General features: G+C 33.3%; 1 protein-coding gene and 1 non-coding gene across 2 annotated transcripts; both read left to right on the top strand.

The window, feature by feature from the left end:
* The first annotated feature begins 6,050 nt into the window (after window positions 1–6,050).
* Window positions 6,051–6,127, top strand: LOC126670846 (small nucleolar RNA snoR101). Its single transcript, XR_007638840.1, has one exon. It is a non-coding gene; the product is annotated as a small nucleolar RNA snoR101 (small nucleolar RNA).
* Window positions 6,128–13,450: 7,323 nt separating this feature from the next.
* Window positions 13,451–14,746, top strand: LOC126668645 (uncharacterized). Its single transcript, XM_050361833.1, has one exon. It carries the CDS (start codon window positions 13,451–13,453, stop codon window positions 14,744–14,746), a length of 1,296 nt encoding a protein of 431 aa, XP_050217790.1.
* Window positions 14,747–21,375: the final 6,629 nt, after the last annotated feature.

Raw genomic sequence — 21,375 nt, 5'->3', positions numbered from 1 at the left:
AAAACGAGATCTCTCATAACCATACCTTAGAACCATACCTTAGAACCATACCTTAAATTGATACAGTTGGTGCATAGTTGTTTCTGCTACATTTTGATTTGGAGATCATTTTCTAACGACTCTGTATAATTCGGTATGAAAATTACTAGAATTGCATATATAATTTAGTCTTGGAGAATATTGTATAATTTTAACTATAATGGATAAATTTTATTCATTATAAACATAATTTAACACTATATATATTTATATTTATATATATTTAATATTTATATGTAAGTATTTATATTTATATTTATATGCATATATACATTAATGTTGTTGGTAAATAATTTTATAATTACAAATTAACTTTAAAAGTTTAGTATTTATAATATAATATGCATAAAATTTAATTATGTATTTTTAAAATTATAGTTTGAAGTATATATAGATTTTTAAGATTATCAAAATAATATTAGTAGTGATTATAAAAAATAAGTTATCAAATATACTTCTTTCTTTTATAATATTGTAAATTTATAATTATATAATTAATTTGAAAAAAAAAAACTATAATTGAAAATTTACTATAGCATCATTCAATTGGTACGATTCTAAATTTTAGGTTAATCTCCATAACGGAACCCCTATATATAATTCTTCATATCAATGTACTTCGGTTTATTGTTATATGGTACGGTTTTAGTATGGAGATCTATCTAAGTTTTAGAACCTTACAAATTTAATTTTTGGTTCGACTGGATTCAAAATATTCAAAACTTCTTGTTTGATTTTGGGTGTGGGTTCAGAGATTGCATGGCCAATTCTTCACTTTATTCAGTTAAACTTTTAATTAATATTTAAATTAATTATTTCTAAATTTAATTATCCAAAAATATTGGACTTTTTTAATTTTTTTTTTTGGCTGAAACCTTAAATTTTTTTAGATTTAGCCCATTTTTTTTTTAAAATTTCAGCTGTAGCCATTTACTTAAATTAGAGTAGAGAAAAGCATGCCTTTCATCTTGGACCAATTTGCCTTTTTACTATTAAATTTTTTAAATATAAAGAACATAATCAAACTATTCCGTTTCAATTTAAAAAAATAGTTATAAATAAAACTAAAAGTTAAGAAATGAATTAAAATCGATAATTTTGAAAAATTCGGCTATGAATAAAAAAGTCGAAAGGTAAGATATTATTTAATGAAAAAGTGTTATTTTTATTCATTTTTAAATTACTATTTTACTATGTTTGTTTAATAATATTTTTCATCATTTTTTGTATTTAATTTATCAATTCGTCACTGTATGTATAAATATTGGCCAGATTTCTTCAATTTTAAATATAGTTTTTGCACTAAAGGTTCATGTTAATATAATGCATACCAGACATGTAGCCCTCTAACAAATACAAACAAAATTCACTAAATGAATGCTTATTGCAGTCTCTCCTGCGTTGAGTTTTAAAAGAATTGCAGAAAATAATTGCAGAGTATCATCAAAACATGGGTTTCATTCCTTTTCTTTTAAGGTTTAATTACTTATAACCCACCCACTTTTTAACTCTTTTTGTATTTGTACTCTAACCCATAAAAAAAATTCAGTTATACCCTTATTTAAGTTTTCATGTTTTATCTCCTTTCCAAATTTCAAAAAAAAAAACAATTTATTAAAAACAACTAAATATAAGAATTATTTCATACTTTTTTCTATTAAAAAAATTCAAACAAGTCTTTCATCTTTAAAAACGTTTAAATACGTCCTAAAAATTAATTATTTTTTACATTTAAAAAAAAAACAATTATGTCGGACCCGATACCCAACTTCCTCAGACCCGTCACCCGACTTTTTCAGACCAGCCGCCGGAATTCCTTAGAGCTGCCGCCATCACCCGACTTTTTCTACTTAGTAAGCTATTATTTTTTACTTTTCTTCAGAAACTTTTCTTTTATTCTCTCTTATTGTCGCCCCTTCGGCCACATTTAGTTCGTGAGTTATGATGTGCGGATCTATTCCCACGATCTCTGAGGCCTTGGAGGCGAATGTCCCGATATTTCTTTGAGCATAGTCATGATCTCTTTTTCGTATTTGGGGTTTATGCCTACTCCCAAGTTCATTTTTTTCTCCTCGTTTAATTCCAGCTTCTTCATCTCGCCCTCAGGGGCGGTCTCTTTCTCTTCAATGTCGTGATTCAGGATCTCTTCGATTAGCAGAGTTTCAAAGGATTCTCTTACTGCCTTGTCATAGCAGTTTCTCGCACTGGTTCGGTTGCCTTGCAACATGATGATTCCTTTCCTTGTTAGTATCTTCATCGTGAGAGCTTTTATGCTCGTTACAGCGGTTGAGTCATGGAGAAATGGTCTCCCCAGGATTGCGTTGTATGGTAGATCAATATCTACGATGCTAAATCGTGTTTGTAGCTCTTCATCTTTCCTTTCTTTCCCTAATTTGACGTCCAGAACGATTGTTCCCATAGGTCTGATGGGGGATCCGCCGAATCTGGGGTAGTGTTTCTCTTTAATTCTGCAGGAACTCTTCCGAGGCTTTCGTAAGCTTTTCTTGTCATCAGGTTAATTGTGCTCCTTTCGTCGATTAATATCCTCTCCACATTCCTGTGCTCAATGATCATGGCTACAACTAGAGCCTCAATATGGGTCTGATTGATTCTTTCGAAATCTTCATTATCGAATGTTACTGGTGGCAATATTCTGAGTTCCTGCGTCTTTTGTTTTTTCTCCAGCGAGTAGCATGGTGTATTGCTCAGTTTTTTTTTTGAGGTTAGATCCATCAGAAGTCATCTTATTCAATGAATTTATTTGAGTTCAGAAAAGCTTTCTTCGAATAGAAGTTGTCAAGCTTTTTCCACAGACGGCGTCAATTGATGGAGTCTGCTTTCTGATCCGGTGGATTAATCTGCAAAACAGGGTAGAAGTTAACCGGACGGTGGTTGTCCGATTAACTCTCCGATGCTAAAGTCAGTATTGAGCTTTCAACAACGTTTTTAAGTATATGAATGTAATTGTGCGTTTAGGCATACCTCAAACTCTTTATATAGTAGTTGAATGTATGTCTTGTAGTCATTGAATAGGAAAGTGATTCCTATTTAGTAGGGTTTGACCCTGATTAGGAGTGTGGTTCCTTATTAGGATAAAAGTCCTATTCAGGAATATGTTCCTCAATAGTCTCATATTCCTTAGTTGGAGTTTATCTTCCTAAGTTGGAGTTTGTGTCCAAATAGGAAATATCTTCGCAGATCTGGTCATTTAGTCGAATCACTAGGTCGACGCGCTTTGTCCGAGTCTTCAAGAGATTCGGTCCTATATTTTTAGATTGAAGTATCTCCAATTAAGGCAAATCTCATGAATTCGATTGTTAGTTTCGTATAGTTTAGCCCTTTGGGCAGGAGTCCGATATCGTCTGAGGATGGATTTCCTACGACTCGGCTCCATATTACTTATGATAGGATTCGGTATCCATTTATAACTATTTATATATCTAAAACATGGATAATTTACATAGAACATAACTATTTATTAAATATAGTATATGTGAAAAGAAACTTAAAAAATAATAATTGGCTAAATCTTTGGCAGCAGAACAATATTTTTTTCCTATGAATAAAAAGGTAAAAAAAGCGGTAAAAAATGGTTTAATTAGGGCTAAAGATAACTTAGGAATATTAATTTTTTTATAAGGATAATTATGGAAAAAAATAAATAGTATAACAATCCATCATTTATAATAAAATGGTGAATTTGGACTTTCTCACTTAGAAAGTGGGAAATTAAAACCATAAAGAATGATAGATTGTAAAAAATGAGGGAATTTATGAATTCATAGATTCTCTTTTTTTTTTATCTAGCCAAATGATGAATTTTATCCAAATCCATGGATTGTTTAACAACCATCGTTTAGAATTCATCGATTCAAACGGTGTCTAAAAAATTTCTTGAATCAATCTCCCTTTATTTTTTAAAAAGTAAATTTTTTAAAATAAAAACGTTATCAAGCTAAGGTTTTAACCTAAAAGCTTTGTTCAATTTTCATATTATAGTAAAATTTATTCTTATAGTTTTAATGTTAAAACTTTTGTTGGTAACTTACCTCTAAGAAGAAACTCGCCCTAATCCTTATTACTTGTTCTTTCACATCATCAAATAGAATTACATTTCAAATTGTCAACAAAAAATTAGAATTACATTTCTCATCTTTATATTCATTGTTTAAGCTTTCGTATCATGTTGCTTTTTACCTTCCATTGGTAGGAGAACAATATGTAGGACTTGAAGGAAAAGATTTAACTACTAATTTTTAAAGAAGGCTTAATTAGAGACGATTGAGGGAGAAGTATCTGATACAAACTTTTAATGCAAAAGCAAAAATCGTCCTTGAACTAGTATGTTGATAAATGATTTTTTTCTAAAACACTACTAAAAAACAGCAGTTTGTGACGGAAATATCTGTCACAAATCCGTCACAAACAGTTGTTTGTGACGGATTAGTAACGGATACATCCGTCACTAAAGTTAATAGTCAACTTTTAACAAATCCGTCACAAAATCGTGACGGATTAGTGACGGAATTCCATTTGTGATGGATCTGACGTCACAAATTCATCACAAAATTGTGACAGATTTGTGAAGGAAATTCAGTTATGATGGTTTTTACCGTCACAAATCCGTCATAATGTTGTGACGGATTTGTGAAGGAAATTCATTTATGATGGTTTTTACCGTCACAAATTCGTCACAATGTTGTGACGGATTTGTGACGGAAATTCATTTCTGACTAACATGTTTCTCACAAATCCGTCACTAACTGTAATAGATTTAAAATATAATTTTTATTTTTATAATCAATTGAAATAATAACTATTACGATAAATAATTTTTTTTTAAAAAGAAAATAAGATAAGTTTAATGGTAGTTATTCATTAAACTCAAAATATAGTTATACATACTAGTTTTTAATAATATCAAAAGTAGTCTAAGTACGAATATTACGAACTACAACGATAAAAAAACTACTACATTAAAATCTTCGGTGATGTGATACAACCGCCAAAACCTATCTATCTGTTCAAGCTCTGAAAACCCCGCAAACAATCTTTTTATATACGTTCTAATTTTTCCATCTTCTTTTCTATAGATTTTTCCTTTTCGGATAAGTGGTTCATCTTTTCTGTTATAGCTTCTTCCTTCATAGACAAGAATTCATGTTGTTCCTTTAAAGACACTACTAGAAAACAGAGAATTACCGACGGAAATTTTTTGATTTAACGACGGATTTTAGCCTTTTACCAACGGAAAACTTAATTTACCGAAGGATTTCAGCCTTTAGCGACGGAAGAATTCGTTGCTAAAATACAGTTTTCTAGTAGTGAGAGTCAAGCATCCTTTTCATATCACATGAGTTTGAAAAACTAGACGGAGTAGACGTAGATGACAAATGTCGAGGATAAAAGACTGATGCTTGAGATCACAGTCCATATACACGCCTTTTCTTCTCACCACCGACAACATCATAATATATCATGTTAATGTCAACTACGGGTATAGTTCCATCTTCTAATGGTTGACTGGCAAGACTAACAGCTGTTTGTATCTTATCCTACATATATATTAAACCAATAAATTAAATACACATAATATGAACTTTTTAATAGATATAATTCAGAATACTTACATCAAGAATACGGGATTTGCTATCAACAAATTTCCTATCTTTCCTCATATGGAACTTTTGAAAAACTGCCCATTCTTTCACACCACCTTCCATCACCTAAAAGTTATAAGCAAAGTTCATTAGCTGAACTGAATCACTATACTGCAAAGTTCATTATGTCTATGCAAGTCCTCTTCATTCAATTGAGAGTTTATATATATGCTTAAATGGTCAGATTACAATGCAAATCAACTATGGAATTTACATTATTTTTCATTGCTAATAAACTATGAGCAGCAATAAAGTATGGGAAATAAAGTAGCATAAATTTAACCCTATCAAAAACAAGAACATGCCTAGATAGTGACCTAAGGTAATTTGTGCAAAGTCAGTGCATATGATGGTTTACACTTGATCTCTGAAGTACATGTAATTTGTGAAATACAGGTAAGTTCACTTGCTGACAGAATTGTGATGGACAATCATAATTTCATAATTCTGACGACCATGTCCGTCACAAAACTTTGTAACAGATATATCCTTCACTATTCCGGCATAAAAATAAGGATTTGTGACGGAAAATAAATCCGTCATTAAAACGTCACAAATTCGTCACTATTTTCTTTCCAAAAAAATTCACCGACCAAAAGTTTTATCCATCACTAATTCCGTCACAAAAATATAAATACTTCACTAGTCTGTCACAAATCCGTCATAAATTTCCGTCACAAAACCACTGTTTTTTAGTAGTGAAATATTTTTTTTGGAAAGATTAACATTCAATTAATATATATTATTTTTATGAAATTTAATATTTTACGACAATTTATCTGTTTTTGACTTTAAAGTGGACAAATAATAAAATTTAAAATGAATTGACAAATAAAAGTTAAATTATATTTGTAGTATAAAGGATATTAAATTGTTAAAATTCTATAAGGAATCATTTTAGATAAAGAAAAATATATTTAAAAAACAAGAAAAACTCATCCCAATATTTTTTACTATATAATTTATGTTATTTTATCCATAAAAGTTTATTGAAATTAATCAAGTTTATAATCCCGTTTATTTTTTAAATCATTTGATTTTTATCACACGTCATTAGTACACCTCCAATTATTAGCAATAAAATAAGGCTTAATGGCAAAAAAAACCCAAACCTTTACGACTTGTTGCAATTATATCCAAACTTTTTAATTTTTGCAATAATATCCAAATTGCATTATTTTTGTTGCAATAATATCCAAATTGCACTTTTTATGTGAATTTTTTTTGAGTTTTTTTGCCATTTTTGGGACTTTTACTAATCAAAACATAATAATAGTCTAATATCTTAATTGAAAACAACAAGTTTAGCCATCAATTTGACTATTATTGCTACAAAAAAAATACAATTTGGATATTATTGCAACAAAAAAATGCAATTTGGATATTATTGCAAAAATTAAAAGGTTAGGATATAATTACAATAAGTCGTAAAGGTTTGGTTTTTTTTTACCATTAGGCTATAAAATATTAAACATCTAAAAAGATCAAGTGAAAACATAATTTTCCTAATGGATTATGTTTTGGCTTAGTTTTTAATGACGGGTACTTTTTTTTCTGCTGTTGATCTATAAATTGCGTACATTAACTAATAATGTGTGACCATAATAATCATCGGGTTTAGTTTTCAAATTATCCCGAGTTTTTTTATAAATGTAACTGTTTCATATTCAATTTAATGAGATCCGATGAATTTAAAAAAAAATTAATATGAAATTAATAAATTTCATTTTATTTTTAAAAAATTAATTAAGCATAAAATTTATTATACAAGGATTTTAATCTAAAGTTTTACCATGGGAAAGAACAAAACTTTATAGCAACTAAAAGCGCAAATCACGGCTTGTTTGGGAAAACAGTGGACATTAAGGTGGGGACAAAACGGGAAAGCTAGAAAATTTTCTTGAAAGAAAGAAACGGACACACGGTAACAAGGGCGCATGTCACATGGATGGGACCCTTCTTTCTCCTTTCCTTTCAATCATGCTTCCCAAGTCCAAGCTACAACATTAATATGGTTGGATAGGATTGTAAATAATCTAAGAACTTTAAAGTTAGGGACGTAAATAAATTGGGGTTAATTGATTATATGGGGTCACCGTACTTTTCCAAAATTACATTACCGAACTAATTTTTATTCTAAAATAATTATCGAACTTATCGTTTCTAGGCGGTTTTTAAATGAATTTCGACAATCTTATTCTACGTGACTCGACGGACGCTGAGTCACACCTTTCCCTTTTGCCATACCATCATCCACAACAACGTTTTCTTCTCTAATTTTTTTTCAAAATTTTCTAACAAACACCAAAAACTAAAAGAAATCCAGTAAACACCATTAATTCAAAAATTAAAAAAAACATTTTTTTAAATTAATCGAACCAGACGAAGAACACTTCGTCTGGGTTCAATCCCAGACGGATCTTCAAAAGATTGAACCGAGGCGAAGTAAACACTTCGTTTGGGTACAATCCAGACGGATCTTCATCTGGGTTCAAACTCAAACTTCTCAGTAGGTCACTCATTCTACCATCGTTCCCATTCAAGGCTCATTTGACTACAAAGTTCTCACACACTTAACTCCATTTTAATAAACTCAAATAATATATATATATAAACGTACAATAAAAAATAAAAAATAACAAATGACAAATTATTACTCCCGCACTTTAAAATAATTATTTTTTGAATAATTATTTTTGAATAATAAATTTTTTATAGTTAATTTTTAAAATAATTTTTTTAATAATGATCTCTTTTAATCATTATTATTTTAAATAATAATTATTTTCTAAAATAATTATTTTCTAATAATTTATTTTTAAATAAATTATTTTGTAAACATTTTTTATTTAATTATTTTTAAATAATTAGTAACGAATTTTGAAATCCATCGCTATTTTCAATCGAAATTTAGCGGCAAATTTCATCGCTGATCCGTCGGGAAATTAGCGAAGGAAGAATTCGTTGGGAAATTACATAATTCGTCACAAATGTGAACAATAAAAAATTATCCAACTGAGAATCACAATTACTCTTTATACATTTTAAAGGTTAATAGGAAATTGGTCAATTAATATTAAATATGGTGTTTAAGGTTTAATGTGAAAAGTGAGATATAGTTAGGTGTTTAATGGTTAAAATTAACGTGTAAAGTTAAGGTTAAATCGTATCGTTTAAGTAAAATTGGTTCGTTGAGATGTTGGTTATGTGTTTAGGATGAGTTGAATGTTAACATATCATCGACTAGCCAAAATGTTGAGATAGAGCACAGATTGTCTTGGTTATTTATGACCTTCATCGATAATTAAACTTTGACGATTAGTATTTTCAAGTGGCTAGAAGTTTTGAACTTCAATTTAATAAACAATGTGGATTTAGTATGGTATGGTTTTGAGGTTAGTAGTTGAACAAAAAGTTCAACGAGATTGTAAAGATTTATTATTGGACCTTAAAAAGGTTTTATCGAGTTAGTTTACATCGAGGTTAGAAGTGATAGATATATAGCAAGTTAAATCCGTGTTTATCTCGAGTCTATAAATCTACAAAGTTAGACTCTTAGTTGGATGAATTTATGTCTAACCTAGATCCGGCAAGGCAAGCGGCTAACAGACAAGGAGCACCTTAAACTAGACGGTAATCGATCGATCGAGGTTTTTAGGAGTAGCAAGCGGTGAGTTTATACGTGTTTACATTTGATGTATTAAAAGTGCATTATTTTATTAATGAAATTTTTTTATACGAATTGCATGGCATTGTTTTATTATCGAAATGTTTTATATTAAACGCATGCATTGATGAAACAAACTTTCCTATTGGGCGGCAGTAGGAACTGCATGATCACCATTTCAGTATAAAAATCTGCAAGACTTTGTTTACTCAAGAATTTTGAAGATGTTCTCTCGCTCGTTCGTTAGAAACGAGGTTAACTCGATGGAATTATCTTGGGACCTATATCTAAGAGTAAACTCGGTTGAACTATTCCGGAACTCATCTCGATCGTTAGATAAAAGAAATAGTACGAGTTAACTCGGTGGAACTATTCCGGAACTGTACTATATGGTGTCGGTTAACTCGGTCAAATTATATTGGGACCAAACCATTTGGAATAAGTTACTCGATTCGCTTGCAAATTCAGTTCAGTTTGGATCTATCAAGATAAAACTTGAGAATTAGGGTTTCAATCGGAAACTTATATTTAGATGCATTTAAATAAATGTTTATAGAATTATTTTGTTTTATATAATACTCACTTATAAATTATAAACTCACTCAGCGTCGACTAACCCCTCCAAAAGTCTTTCCTTTCAGGTAAAAGTATTTTGACGTGACGGACTTCTATACTTGTTCAGAAGTGATCTGTATTTGCAAGTATGTACAGAAGACGTCGATTGATAGTGCTGTAGTAGAGTCAAGTCCTAGTTGTATATACGACTTAGTCAAGCGGTTTTAGTATTTTATCCAAACTTTGATACGTATATAATGTTTTCAACTGCGCTTTAAACTGTTTGTTTTTCTGTGCAAACCGGGGCTATGGTTGATGTCTGACATCGCATGGTAAGACCCTAGTTTTTGTTCATCGTGTTTGGACGATGTTAAACGAATGTAAACGGTTAAGGCTTTTTTATGAAAAAGCTTTATGAAAGATCGTTTTGTTTATATAAATCGCAAAAAACAAATTAACGAATTTTAGGCCTGCTATGGTTTTCGGAGCTACCACTTCCATTCTCTTGCGCCGGCCGCGACTTGAGATTTTGGGTCGTGACAAAATTATTTTAATCATCTTCCGAAACATTTTATAGGTCAAGGCTTCTACTTATTGTGAATTACAATGGCTCTTATTTCTTTGTAATGATCTAAACTGCCTCATTTGGATCTACCTTGCTCTTATGTGACAATCAGTAAGCCTTGCATATTGCTCCTTGGTTTTCATGGGTGTACAAAGCATATTAAACTTGACTATTATATATGCGTAAGAAGCTACAACAAGGTCTATTTTACCTCCTTTTTCTTCTTTTTCTTCTTCAGCAAGCCAATTAGTAGACTGCTTTACTAACCTCTTCCTTTTTAGATTTTTAGGCAAAAAATGCTTATGTGGAAGTCGCAATTTTTTTTACATAAAAACTTGCCATGTATGTATAATTTGACCTAAAAACTCTCCTCCTATAAAACTATGCGTATGTGACAAGTTTTCAAGGTAAAACTAGTAAAATATGTTTGTGCATTAAAATCCGGATGCCACGTGTGTACTTTGGCCGAAAAAACCTCATTTAAAATAAAGGCCTAATATCTTAAAAAAATCCCGACCTTTTAGCCCCTTTTTGATCCTACTCAGACGTTGAAAAATCACCAATTTTACCCTATTTCGCATTTTTGTGTTTCTATTGTATCCTAAAATATTAAATTGACGTCTTTTTCATTTGGAAAAAATTCAAAAACATTCTCCATGTCTAGCATATATTACTTATATGTGTTTAAAATTTATCTTGGTTTAGTTAAACTAATTAAAAATTAAAATTAGTTTTAATTTGACTAGGTTTTAGTTAGTTTTTAAAAATAAAGGATTATTTGTACTTTTTTGAATGGAAATTGATGGATACCGAATCCTACAGTAAATAGAATGGAGTCGAGTCACAGGAGTCCGCTCTCAGGTGATACCGGACTCCCCCTAAAGGTCTGAAGATATGAAGGAGACACCGAATCCCGTGAGATTCGGTGATATGCCAATAAAGACCGAATTCCACATGATCCGCCCAAAGCGCGTTAGGTCCGGGATTCGGGTAAACAACCAAGAATGGAAGTATTGTCCTATTCGGACACAAACACCATATATGGAAGGATAAGCTCTACCTTAGGAAGATAAGACTATTTAGGAAGACGTTCCTAAATAGGACTCTTATCAGATTAAGGTAGATCTCGACAAATCAAGAGAATCCCTACTATGTTGCCGAATCCCTACAAAGTACGATTCACTTGCCTACTATGACTCTACAAGGTATATTCGACTACTATAAAAGGAGCACAAGATATGTCTAGAATCACAATTACATTCATATATACAAAACGCTGCTCAAAGCTCTAAACTGACTTTAGCATCGGAGAGTTAATCGGACAACCACCGTCCGGTTAGCTTCTACCCTGTTTTGCAGGTCTTACTCACCGGCTCAGAAGGCAGACTCCATTTATCTTGATTTAGTTAAAAATTAAAAATTAAAATTAGTTTTAATTTGATTAGGTTTTAGTTAGTTTTTAAAAATAAAGGATTATTTGTACTTTTTTGAATGGAAATGAATATAACATTATCTTTAGACTTAGTTAATTGAATGATTTTATCATTTAAGTAAAAAAATTGACAAAAAAAAATTAGAGTACAATTGAAACAATATAATCGAAATAGGGTAAAATTGATCAGTTTTGAACGTTAATATAGGATTGAAAAGGGGTTAAAAGGTTGGATTTTTTTAAGGCGTTAGACCTAAAATAAAGTTAAAATTTAGTAATCAATATAAAATAAATTAAAATTTAATCACTAAAATAATAAAATAATAATTTGAATAACCCTAAAATCAGTTACTCCCATTACTATTGTCCTTGATGTATATAAAGTTAACTTTCAGCACGAGTTACTTATTTGAAAAATTGAATATTCAAAGCATATAATTATTAATTAAAAAATTTAAAAAAATTAAAATGGATTGATTAGCAATCCAATGGATTGGTACTTATGAAAAGCTAAAATTGTGTTTGTCAACTTTAAACCTTAGGTAGAAAAGCCAAAAAATACTTTAGGGTTGTCAACTTCATACCAAACTTGGATACATCTACCAAATTATTGGAGAACCAATCTTGGCTCCATGCACCAATTGTCTTCCAATTCTTTGTTTATGCAACTCTATGAAAAGCCTGTAGATTAGCAGACTCGATACCATAACTTAATTCTTATTTTACTTTTTCTTGTTTACAATTTCTAATATCAAATCATTAGAAAGTGTAAATTATTAAATTTTAAAATTTATTTTCAGAATGACAAACATAATAATAATGCATGCTCCAATTTTTGTTATGCTATAAATCTGTACATCCTGCTCGAATTTCACCTTCTATTGTTATATTTTTGCTAGTCAGTTTCAAATTAGACAACAAAGTATAAATTTATTCTCTTAACCTTCATCTCACTTAGGAACCTTTTAATTCGCCAAATAACAAGAAGAGGATGAAAATAAAAGTAGATGATTTCCATTATTTGTGTTTGTTTGTTAAAATTTACAAAAAATGTAAATGTGCCTTTAACGTTCCCTTCTCAATATCCATGAGAATAAAATTTTTATTCCCATAAAAATCAAAATTCAACTAAATATTTTACTTATAAAATTTTCCGGCAAATAAAGTTGCAGGAACTCATACAAATAGATGCGGTGGTGGCAGTCTAATATTAGGCATTTTTTTTAATATGGTTAATTAATCATTCAGGTTTGGTTAATTCACTATTTCAGTCCAAATACTTTCTTTTAACTTATTGAGTTTTCAATCCAATTAAAATGGTTAATTAACGAGACTTTTATACTAACTTAAAATAACACACATTTAAAATTTACTCTCCCGTTTATGTGGAGTTTCTCTCTCCTATTCTAGGGTTTCCTAGGGTTAGGGTTTTATCTTCTTTGTGAAGCCTTTTTTCGGTAGTTTCCGATCTATTTTCCATCGGTGTTCGTGTGGGATTGTTATTCTGAACGTTTAGAGACTTGTTAATCAATATGGAGGATGGTCTGGTGGAAGCGTGCGCCCAACTGAGTTTGACGGAGGAGGAGCAAACTGCAGTTAACCTTGAGGATGTGGTGGATGAGGTGGTTGAAGAAAAGTCAGAACTCAGCGTTGTGGGGAGGTTGCTGACAAAAAAACCCTACAGTCTAAACCATATGAAAAATGCCCTAGCCAGCGCTTGGCGACTTGCGAAAGGCTTTAATATCAGAGATGTGGGAGACAATCTTTTTATTTGTGAGTTTTTTTCTAAGATTGATAGAACGAGAATACTCCGAGAGGGACCGTGGCACTTCGACAAACAATTAATATTGCTAGAACCAGTTAAAGGCAATATGCAACCTAATAATCTTCTATTAATTAGGTGTCCGATCTGGGTTCGAATTTATGACTTACCTCTAAACTTTCGTGGGAAGGCAGCGGTGGAGAAAATTGGATCGAAAATCGGCAGAGTGGAGGAGAGGGATGATGATAACGGGGGAGATTGGAGTAGATATAGCAGAATTAGGGTGGTGATAGATACTAATAAGCCTCTCATGAGAGGTATGACTGCTATAAACCCGCTAGGCGAGAAAGTTTGGATATCATTCAAATACGAGCGTATCCATAACTACTGCTATTGGTGTGGGATGATGGATCATGTAGAGGCTGAATGTGAAACAAAGCCGGAGCAAACAGAAGTGTCGGAATGGCCCTATGGCCCTATTCTTCGTGCCACACCTCGAAGGAGGAAGTTGATGGGGAGTCGAATGTATATGGGAACGGGAGGGAGGAGTTGGGAGGCTCAACCGAGGTATACGTCATCTAATGACAATTTGAGGAACACCGTAAGAAGAAATCTGTTTGGGGAGGATGATGGAAGAGATGGAGTAGATGAAGCTGGTGACAGTGACGTGCAATTGCATGGAGCTCTAGCTGTTAATGAACACCATGCAGGTGACGAGGTAGATGAGGAAGTTATTGAGGGCTTGGTGGAAGTTAATGTGAGTGTGGGACAGATGGATGGGTTGGGTAAACAAGAAAGTGGGAAAATGAAAACAACAAACTTGGCAAAGGGTAGCAGCAGTAAGAAGAAAACGTGGAATAGAAATAGTTTTACCAGAAAGGGAGAGAAGGGGAGTGCTAGTGGTACATCGTTGGTAATTTCTTCCAAGCGGAATTATTCAACAATCCAGGAGAATCTAGAGCTGAATAATCTTTTCTCAAAAAGAAGTAGAGATGGGTTATCGGCCAAGTTTGGAAACATCGAGATATCGGCGGAGGCTGCGGAGCAGTCTCGCCGGACGCAATGAAAATCCTGAGTTGGAACCTCCAAGGTGTGGGGAATCCTTGGACGGTACGTGCACTTAAGTTTCTTATTCAAAATAATTCCCCAGACATGTTCTTTTTAATGGAAACCAAGCTTAACCGAGGTGAGTTTGGTGCTATCTGTAGAAGTTTTGGCTCTTTTAATTCTTTTATTTCAGATCCGATTGGGAGACGAGGTGGACTAGCTTTGTTCTGGAATAAGAATATAGATGTTACGATTAATGATTTTTCTGAAAATCACATTGATTTCAACTCCACGGATGTCAGTTTGGATGTGAATTGGAGGGGAGTTGGGGTCTATGGGTGGCCAGAGGGAGGTAATAAGCATCTAACTTGTGACCTGTTGAGAAGAATTTGTGCGGATAGAAGTGGACCGTTGGTGATATTTGGTGATTTCAATATGATTTTGTTTAATTACGAGAAACGGGGTGGTCGTGTTAGGGATCAGAAGGAAATTGATGATTTTCAGACCACTATTGACGATTGTGAAGTTGCTGACTTGGGTTACGAAGGTAATGAATTTACCTGGACAAATAGAAGGGTGGGCGAGAATCTTATTCAAGCAAGGTTGGATCGCTTCTTCGCCAACGCTACATGGCAGGAGACATTTGTGGACTGGAACGTTTCTCACCTTGCTAGACACAACTCAGATCATTGTCCTATTCTATTGTGGACTAGAGTTGAGAGGCATCAACATGTGACTAAACCTTTTAGATTTGAACCCCTCTGGATGCGTCACGAAGGGTTCGAGTATTGTGTCATAGATTCGTGGGGTAATGATTATGGATGTGGGAATATTATGGATAAGTTGAGGGGATGCGGTCAAAGTATGAAGGAGTGGGCCTTTCACAATATTGGTAGTATTCGCAAACAGATCAAGAAGAAAGCAGATAGTCTAAAAGTGCTTCAAGCAAGTGATGGGGAAGATGGGTAGTATGGAGCGGCAGTTGGAGTGCAGGCTGAGTTAGACGAGCTCCTTCTTAGGGAGGAGATGCTATGGAAACAACGGTCCAGAGCGGATTGGCTTCAAAACGGGGATAAGAATACTAAATTCTTCCATCAAAAGGCTTCTAATAGGCGGAAGAATAACTCTATTCTGCGAATTAAAGATGAGAACGATGTTTGGCAGGTAGGGGAGGGTGTTAATCGGGTGGCAATTTCCTATTTTCAGAAGCTGTTTTGTACTTCAGACCCATCGAACCAAGAGGAAGTATTCGTTGCTATCCAGTCGCACATATCTCAGGAGCAAGGAATGTACCTAAGCAGAGAGGTAACGTCAGAGGAGATTACACAGGTTATTAAACAAATGGGTCCTACTAAAGCACCGGGTCCGGATGGTTTGTCGGCTTTGTTTTATAGCTCTTATTGGAAAGTGGTGGGAAACGATGTGATAGCTTGTGTAAAACAATTTTTTAATGACGGGAGGATGCCAAGTAAAATGAATCATACTAATATTGTGCTAATTCCAAAAGTGGCGAAGGCAAATGCTATGAAAGATTTTCGTCCCATTAGCCTGTGCAACGTGATTTATAAGATTATATCGAAGACGTTGGCGAATAGATTGAAGCAAGTCTTAGCCTCGGTTATTGATGAGTCTCAAAGTGCATTCGTGCCAGGGCGTCTCATTACTGACAATGCATTGGTTGCTTTTGAGATGTTCCACTCTATGGCCAAGAGATCGAAGAGCAAGCGGGGATCAGTGGCAATTAAACTGGATATGAGTAAAGCGTACGACCGTGTGGAGTGGTCGTTCTTAGAAGGGGTGATGAGAAAGATGAAGCTACCTGCGCATTTCATTCAGCTGATTATGAGCTGCGTTAGGACAGTCTCATTTTCGGTTATGGTTAATGGCAAAGCTCACGGTCATATTATTCCCAAACGGGGATTACGACAGGGGGATCCCATCTCGCCGTACCTTTTCCTGCTTTGTATGGAAGGATTTTCGGCGATGCTCAGTAAAGGTGAGATTGATGGCAGTTTATCGGGAGGAAAAGTGTGCAGAGGTGGTCCACCGATAAATCATCTTTTCTTTGCAGACGATAGTATTCTCTTTGCAAAAGCGCATGTTAGCGAGATTAGATACATCAAACAAGTGATCGAGGTTTTTGAGAAAGCGTCGGGGCAAATGGTGAACTTTGATAAGTCTGAGATGTTCTTTAGTGCAGGTACGCTTCGTCGTTATCGTCTTGCGATTGGTGAGATTATGGAGGTGAGGGAGGTAGAGTTTTTTAAGAAGTATTTAGGTATGCCCACTTTAGTTGGACGATCTAGAAAGCCCATCTTCGCTTTTCTTAGAGACAGACTCCATAAGAGAATGGATGGTTGGAAGGAGAAGTTTTTATCTAAGGCCGGGAGAGAAGTCTTGATTAAGTCTATCGTGCAAGCTATTCCAACATATATCATGAGTTGTTTTGCCTTGCCAATCTCTTTTTGCAATGATATGCAAAGATCTACGGCGAGGTTTTATTGGAGTGGCTCGGAGAATAAAAGAAAGATATCGTGGATTAGTTGGGACAAGATTTGCAAAGCTAAGAAGTCGGGTGGCCTTGGTTTCAGGAATATACGAGCGTTTAATTTAGCTATGTTAGCTAAACAAGTTTGGAGGTTGTACAAATTTCCGGACTCGTTGTGTGGGCAGGTTTTTCGGGCAAAGTATTTTCCCAATTCAGATGTTCTGAATGCTCCTCGCTGCAGTAGATCCAGTTTCGTTTGGCAGAGCTTTGAAGAAGGGAAATTGGTTTTGAAAGCAGGTCTGGCTTGGCGTATAGGTAATGGGCAGGCTGTAAATGCGAAGTGCGATAACTGGATTACTAATGCTAGTTTTATGAGGCCTATTGGTGCTGTTTCTCTATCGGATGAATGTCGGGTCAGTGCTTTCATTGATACAGCTAATAAATGTTGGGATGTGGAGAAGGTCCGTCAAGTCTTCTCAGAGGATGATGCTCATAATATTTTGCAGCTCCCAATCAGCAACCGTTTGCCGCCGGATAAACTTTTCTGGCCGCAGGACAAAAAGGGTAATTTTACTGTTAAGTCAGCCTATTATGTTGCGGATAAGATGGGAAGAAGTGACGCAGCAAGTCCGTCCAACGTCCAGGGCATCTCAGGTTATTGGAATAACATTTGGAGGTTGGCCATCCCTCCTAAGGTAAAACACTTCCTATGGCGCATCGGCCATAATACGTTACCTTGCAATGTGAACTTGGTGAGAAAAAGAGTTCAGGTGTCTAGTCTATGCCCGAGGTGCAATTCTGCAGAGGAGACAGCCTTGCATTGCTTGAAGGAGTGTGAAGTGGTTAGAGGTCTTTGGTTGATTTCGCCCATAAGCTTGAGAACTGATAGAGTTCAGAGTAACTCTCTTCCAGATTGGATTGCGGGGATAAGTAACACCCTAAAACAGGAGGAGATGCAATTGTTCGTTATGTCCTTATGGGTTATTTGGCTGGATAGGAACAATATAGTTTTTGATAACTACCGACCCCCTATGCCAGTTTTATTCAACAGCATCCCGTCAATGCTTGAAACAGGCAAAAGTTTGAAACCCAGGAAAACGTTGGCCCAGGATAGTGTTCAGACATGGACAGCTCCTCCCCCAATGTGCTGGAAGATAAACTCTGACGCAGCGGTCTCAACGGATAAACAGCTTTCCATTCTCAGTGCTGTTTGTCGAAATTCTGAAGGAGAAATCATTCGAAGTGGAGTGTCTGTTCTAGACGGGTGTGTGAACGCTGAAGTTGCAGAAATCAAAGCTGTAATTTTCGGTCTCAGTCTAGTTAGCAATCTGCAGGATATGAAAGTTATCTGTGAAATGGACGCGTTGAACATAGCTAATAGGCTTCAGAATCCTGGTAGGGCTGAGGATTATCTGCAGGTTTTGACAGAAGATTGCATGGCTGCATGCTTGGACCGGGACGTCAGTTTCCAATTTGTAAAACGGTCATGTAACCAAGTAGCTCACGCGTTAGCTAAGTGGGGAATGTTTTTCGGTAGAGATTGCGTCTTTGATGGGAACGTTCCGTTTCCGGTTAATGAAATTGTAACCATTGATATTCATTAATAAAGCGCTTCTTGATTCTCAAAAAAAAAAAAAATAACACACATTTCTCTTACAAACAGTTCATTATATTTATTCATTTAATCTTATTCTATTTGAAATCTATAGTTTCATCCACAAAAATGTATAATATAAATGTAGACAAAAATAATTTAAATTTCGAATATGATAATTAATTTAAATTTCGAATATGATAATTAATTTAAATTAGAAAAATATATGATAATCATTACGTAATAATCTTTCCGTTATCTCTCGAGAAATAATAATATATTCAAATAAACATCTTTCGCTTGATTTCATCAAATAAATTATAAATTATAAATTAAGAGTTAATATATATATATATATATATATATATATATATATATATATGTTTGTGTGTGTGTGTATTAATTATGTATATATATGTAAATTGTTTTCTAAAATGATCTCACTTGGGTGAGATTTTTTCAATTTTTGTATTTTGAACCTTTTTATTAGGTGTTGGTGTGTCATGTTATAAAAATATAAAAATTCTTAGATGTACTTTGATTGAATGACTATTTAACTATTTTGTAGAGAGAAAATAATGTTTGATGTGGCAGTCGTTTAGACCGCCAACACACCTGTTTGTAAGAGTTACTACAATCTTGTTTACAGGAAATTTTTGTTCATATTTTAATAATAAAATAAATAATATATAATTATTAAAAAAATATTTTCATATTTTATTTAATAAAATATTTAAAAAAAAATAAAAAGAATATTTTAGCAATTTTTTTAAAAATAAAAATAAAAATATTTTGTTTTTCTAAATAAATAATTTTTAAAAATAAATAATAAATCTTCGAATTATGTGATGGGCATCAACATTGACAATATTAGTGCATTGGCCTCCTTTTAGCTAAAAGAAGCATACCATCGATCTATTAGAATCATGTGATAGACAGATTCGAGTCCAAGTTGGCTTTATGAAAAGGAAATCAGTTATCTCCAGCTGGTAGATTGACTCTTACCAAATCATTTCTTTAAAGTGTTATTGTGTACTTCATGTTGATTTTATCTATGCATGTCTTTGTTCAGAATCAGCTAGAATCCTACATGAAACGTTGTTTGTGGAAGGGAGATTCGTCTTTTAAGGATCTTTGTAAGGTTCCTTGGGACGTTATTTGTCAGAATTGATTTGAAAATCTTTCATATTCGAAAGTGGAATCAAAGACTCTTTTTTAAGTGGATGTAGAAAATTTTCTCTAGTGATCCTGATTCATTTTGGTTCTCAGTGATTTCAGCTAACTCTTTGACTACTAGCTGGGACTCTATGCATTTTGGAGACATTACTATGTTTTCATTTATTTGGAAATGAATTAAAAAATGTTGTGTTGTTGATAATTTTACTTGGAACTTCTTTGTTTTGAACGTGAATCAATGGAGCACCAGTCAAGTTTTGGATTGATCGTTCGCTTCCTTCGGTGATCTTGCTTCTTCTTTTTTCCTCGCCTTATCAATCCTTATGTTGGAATAATGCCTACAATTCCAATTGTATTACGACTCTATTATGAAGTATTTGGATGAAGAATAACTTTATTATCATTGACTAATTAGGGTTACTTCTTGTAGAGAGTTAAAAACTTTGTGGGTTTTTTCTTCAAAGGGTATTTACTAGAGATGTTCTCTATTTGGTGATTGTCCATCAATTTTATACTCCTTTTGATTATTAGTGGATGGCTTAATCTTTCGCCCGTGGACGTACGTTTTAGTGCCGAACCACGTAAAGCTCTTGTGTTATTTATTTATTTTGCTATATTGTTATTTATTAATCAAATCCATAATTAGTATCTACCATATGGTTTCAATTCCGCTGTGTATACCAATTCGGTTGCGAATAGGTCACAACAATTGGTACCATAACTTCAACAATTAGTATCAATGTTAATTGGTATTACAACCAATTTGGTTTTCAGATTTAATTCTGGATTTTGATTATTATGATAAAAATATTATTTTGAGAATTTCGCACAACAAAATTACTTGACATAAAGAAGTTGATTAGGACATAGAGAAGCCATTAGTTTAAAGTGCTGAAACTCGTTGATCCAGATTGAAGACAGACTTGCCTATGTAAATTCTTAAGGAGAATTTTGCGATGAAGATGTATATGTCACTTTAAATTATAAAGAAGAAAGGTGTGTGACTTTTCAAAATACACCACTTGAGGATTTTATAGAATTTTTGTAAGATGAATGATTGAGGTAATCTCTTTATAATCTCATGATACTCTCTAAGTCATTTGAATCTAATAATTGCTTTTAAGAGTTTGTTAAATGAAGAGTTTAATTGGGCATAATCAGGTTTCGATAAAATCATGACATTATTATTTTGATTAAGTAGCAATCCTATACACAAGATGGATTAGAGTGTTTGTGATTCTGAACGACGTCACTATTGGATTCTCATAAGTTAATTTGTGTGAAGATAATCAGAGTGTAGAACTAGTTGTATGCTGAAATTATAGAAGCATATTTTTGATCCAGATTTTTTGCAGATTCAAGTTGTTCATATCACATGTGTGCCAATTTT

This window comes from Mercurialis annua, linkage group LG2 (assembly GCF_937616625.2).
Source record: "Mercurialis annua linkage group LG2, ddMerAnnu1.2, whole genome shotgun sequence".
Lineage (NCBI taxonomy): Eukaryota > Viridiplantae > Streptophyta > Magnoliopsida > Malpighiales > Euphorbiaceae > Mercurialis > Mercurialis annua.
The sequence above is the reverse complement of the archived record's forward strand: the minus strand, read 5'-3'. Positions and strand labels throughout refer to the sequence as shown.

What these genes read in the sequence shown, in the direction of transcription:
- LOC126668645 (XM_050361833.1), top strand. Translation starts at nt 13,451, where the DNA reads ATGGAGGATGGTCTGGTGGAAGCGTGCGCCCAACTGAGTTTGACGGAG.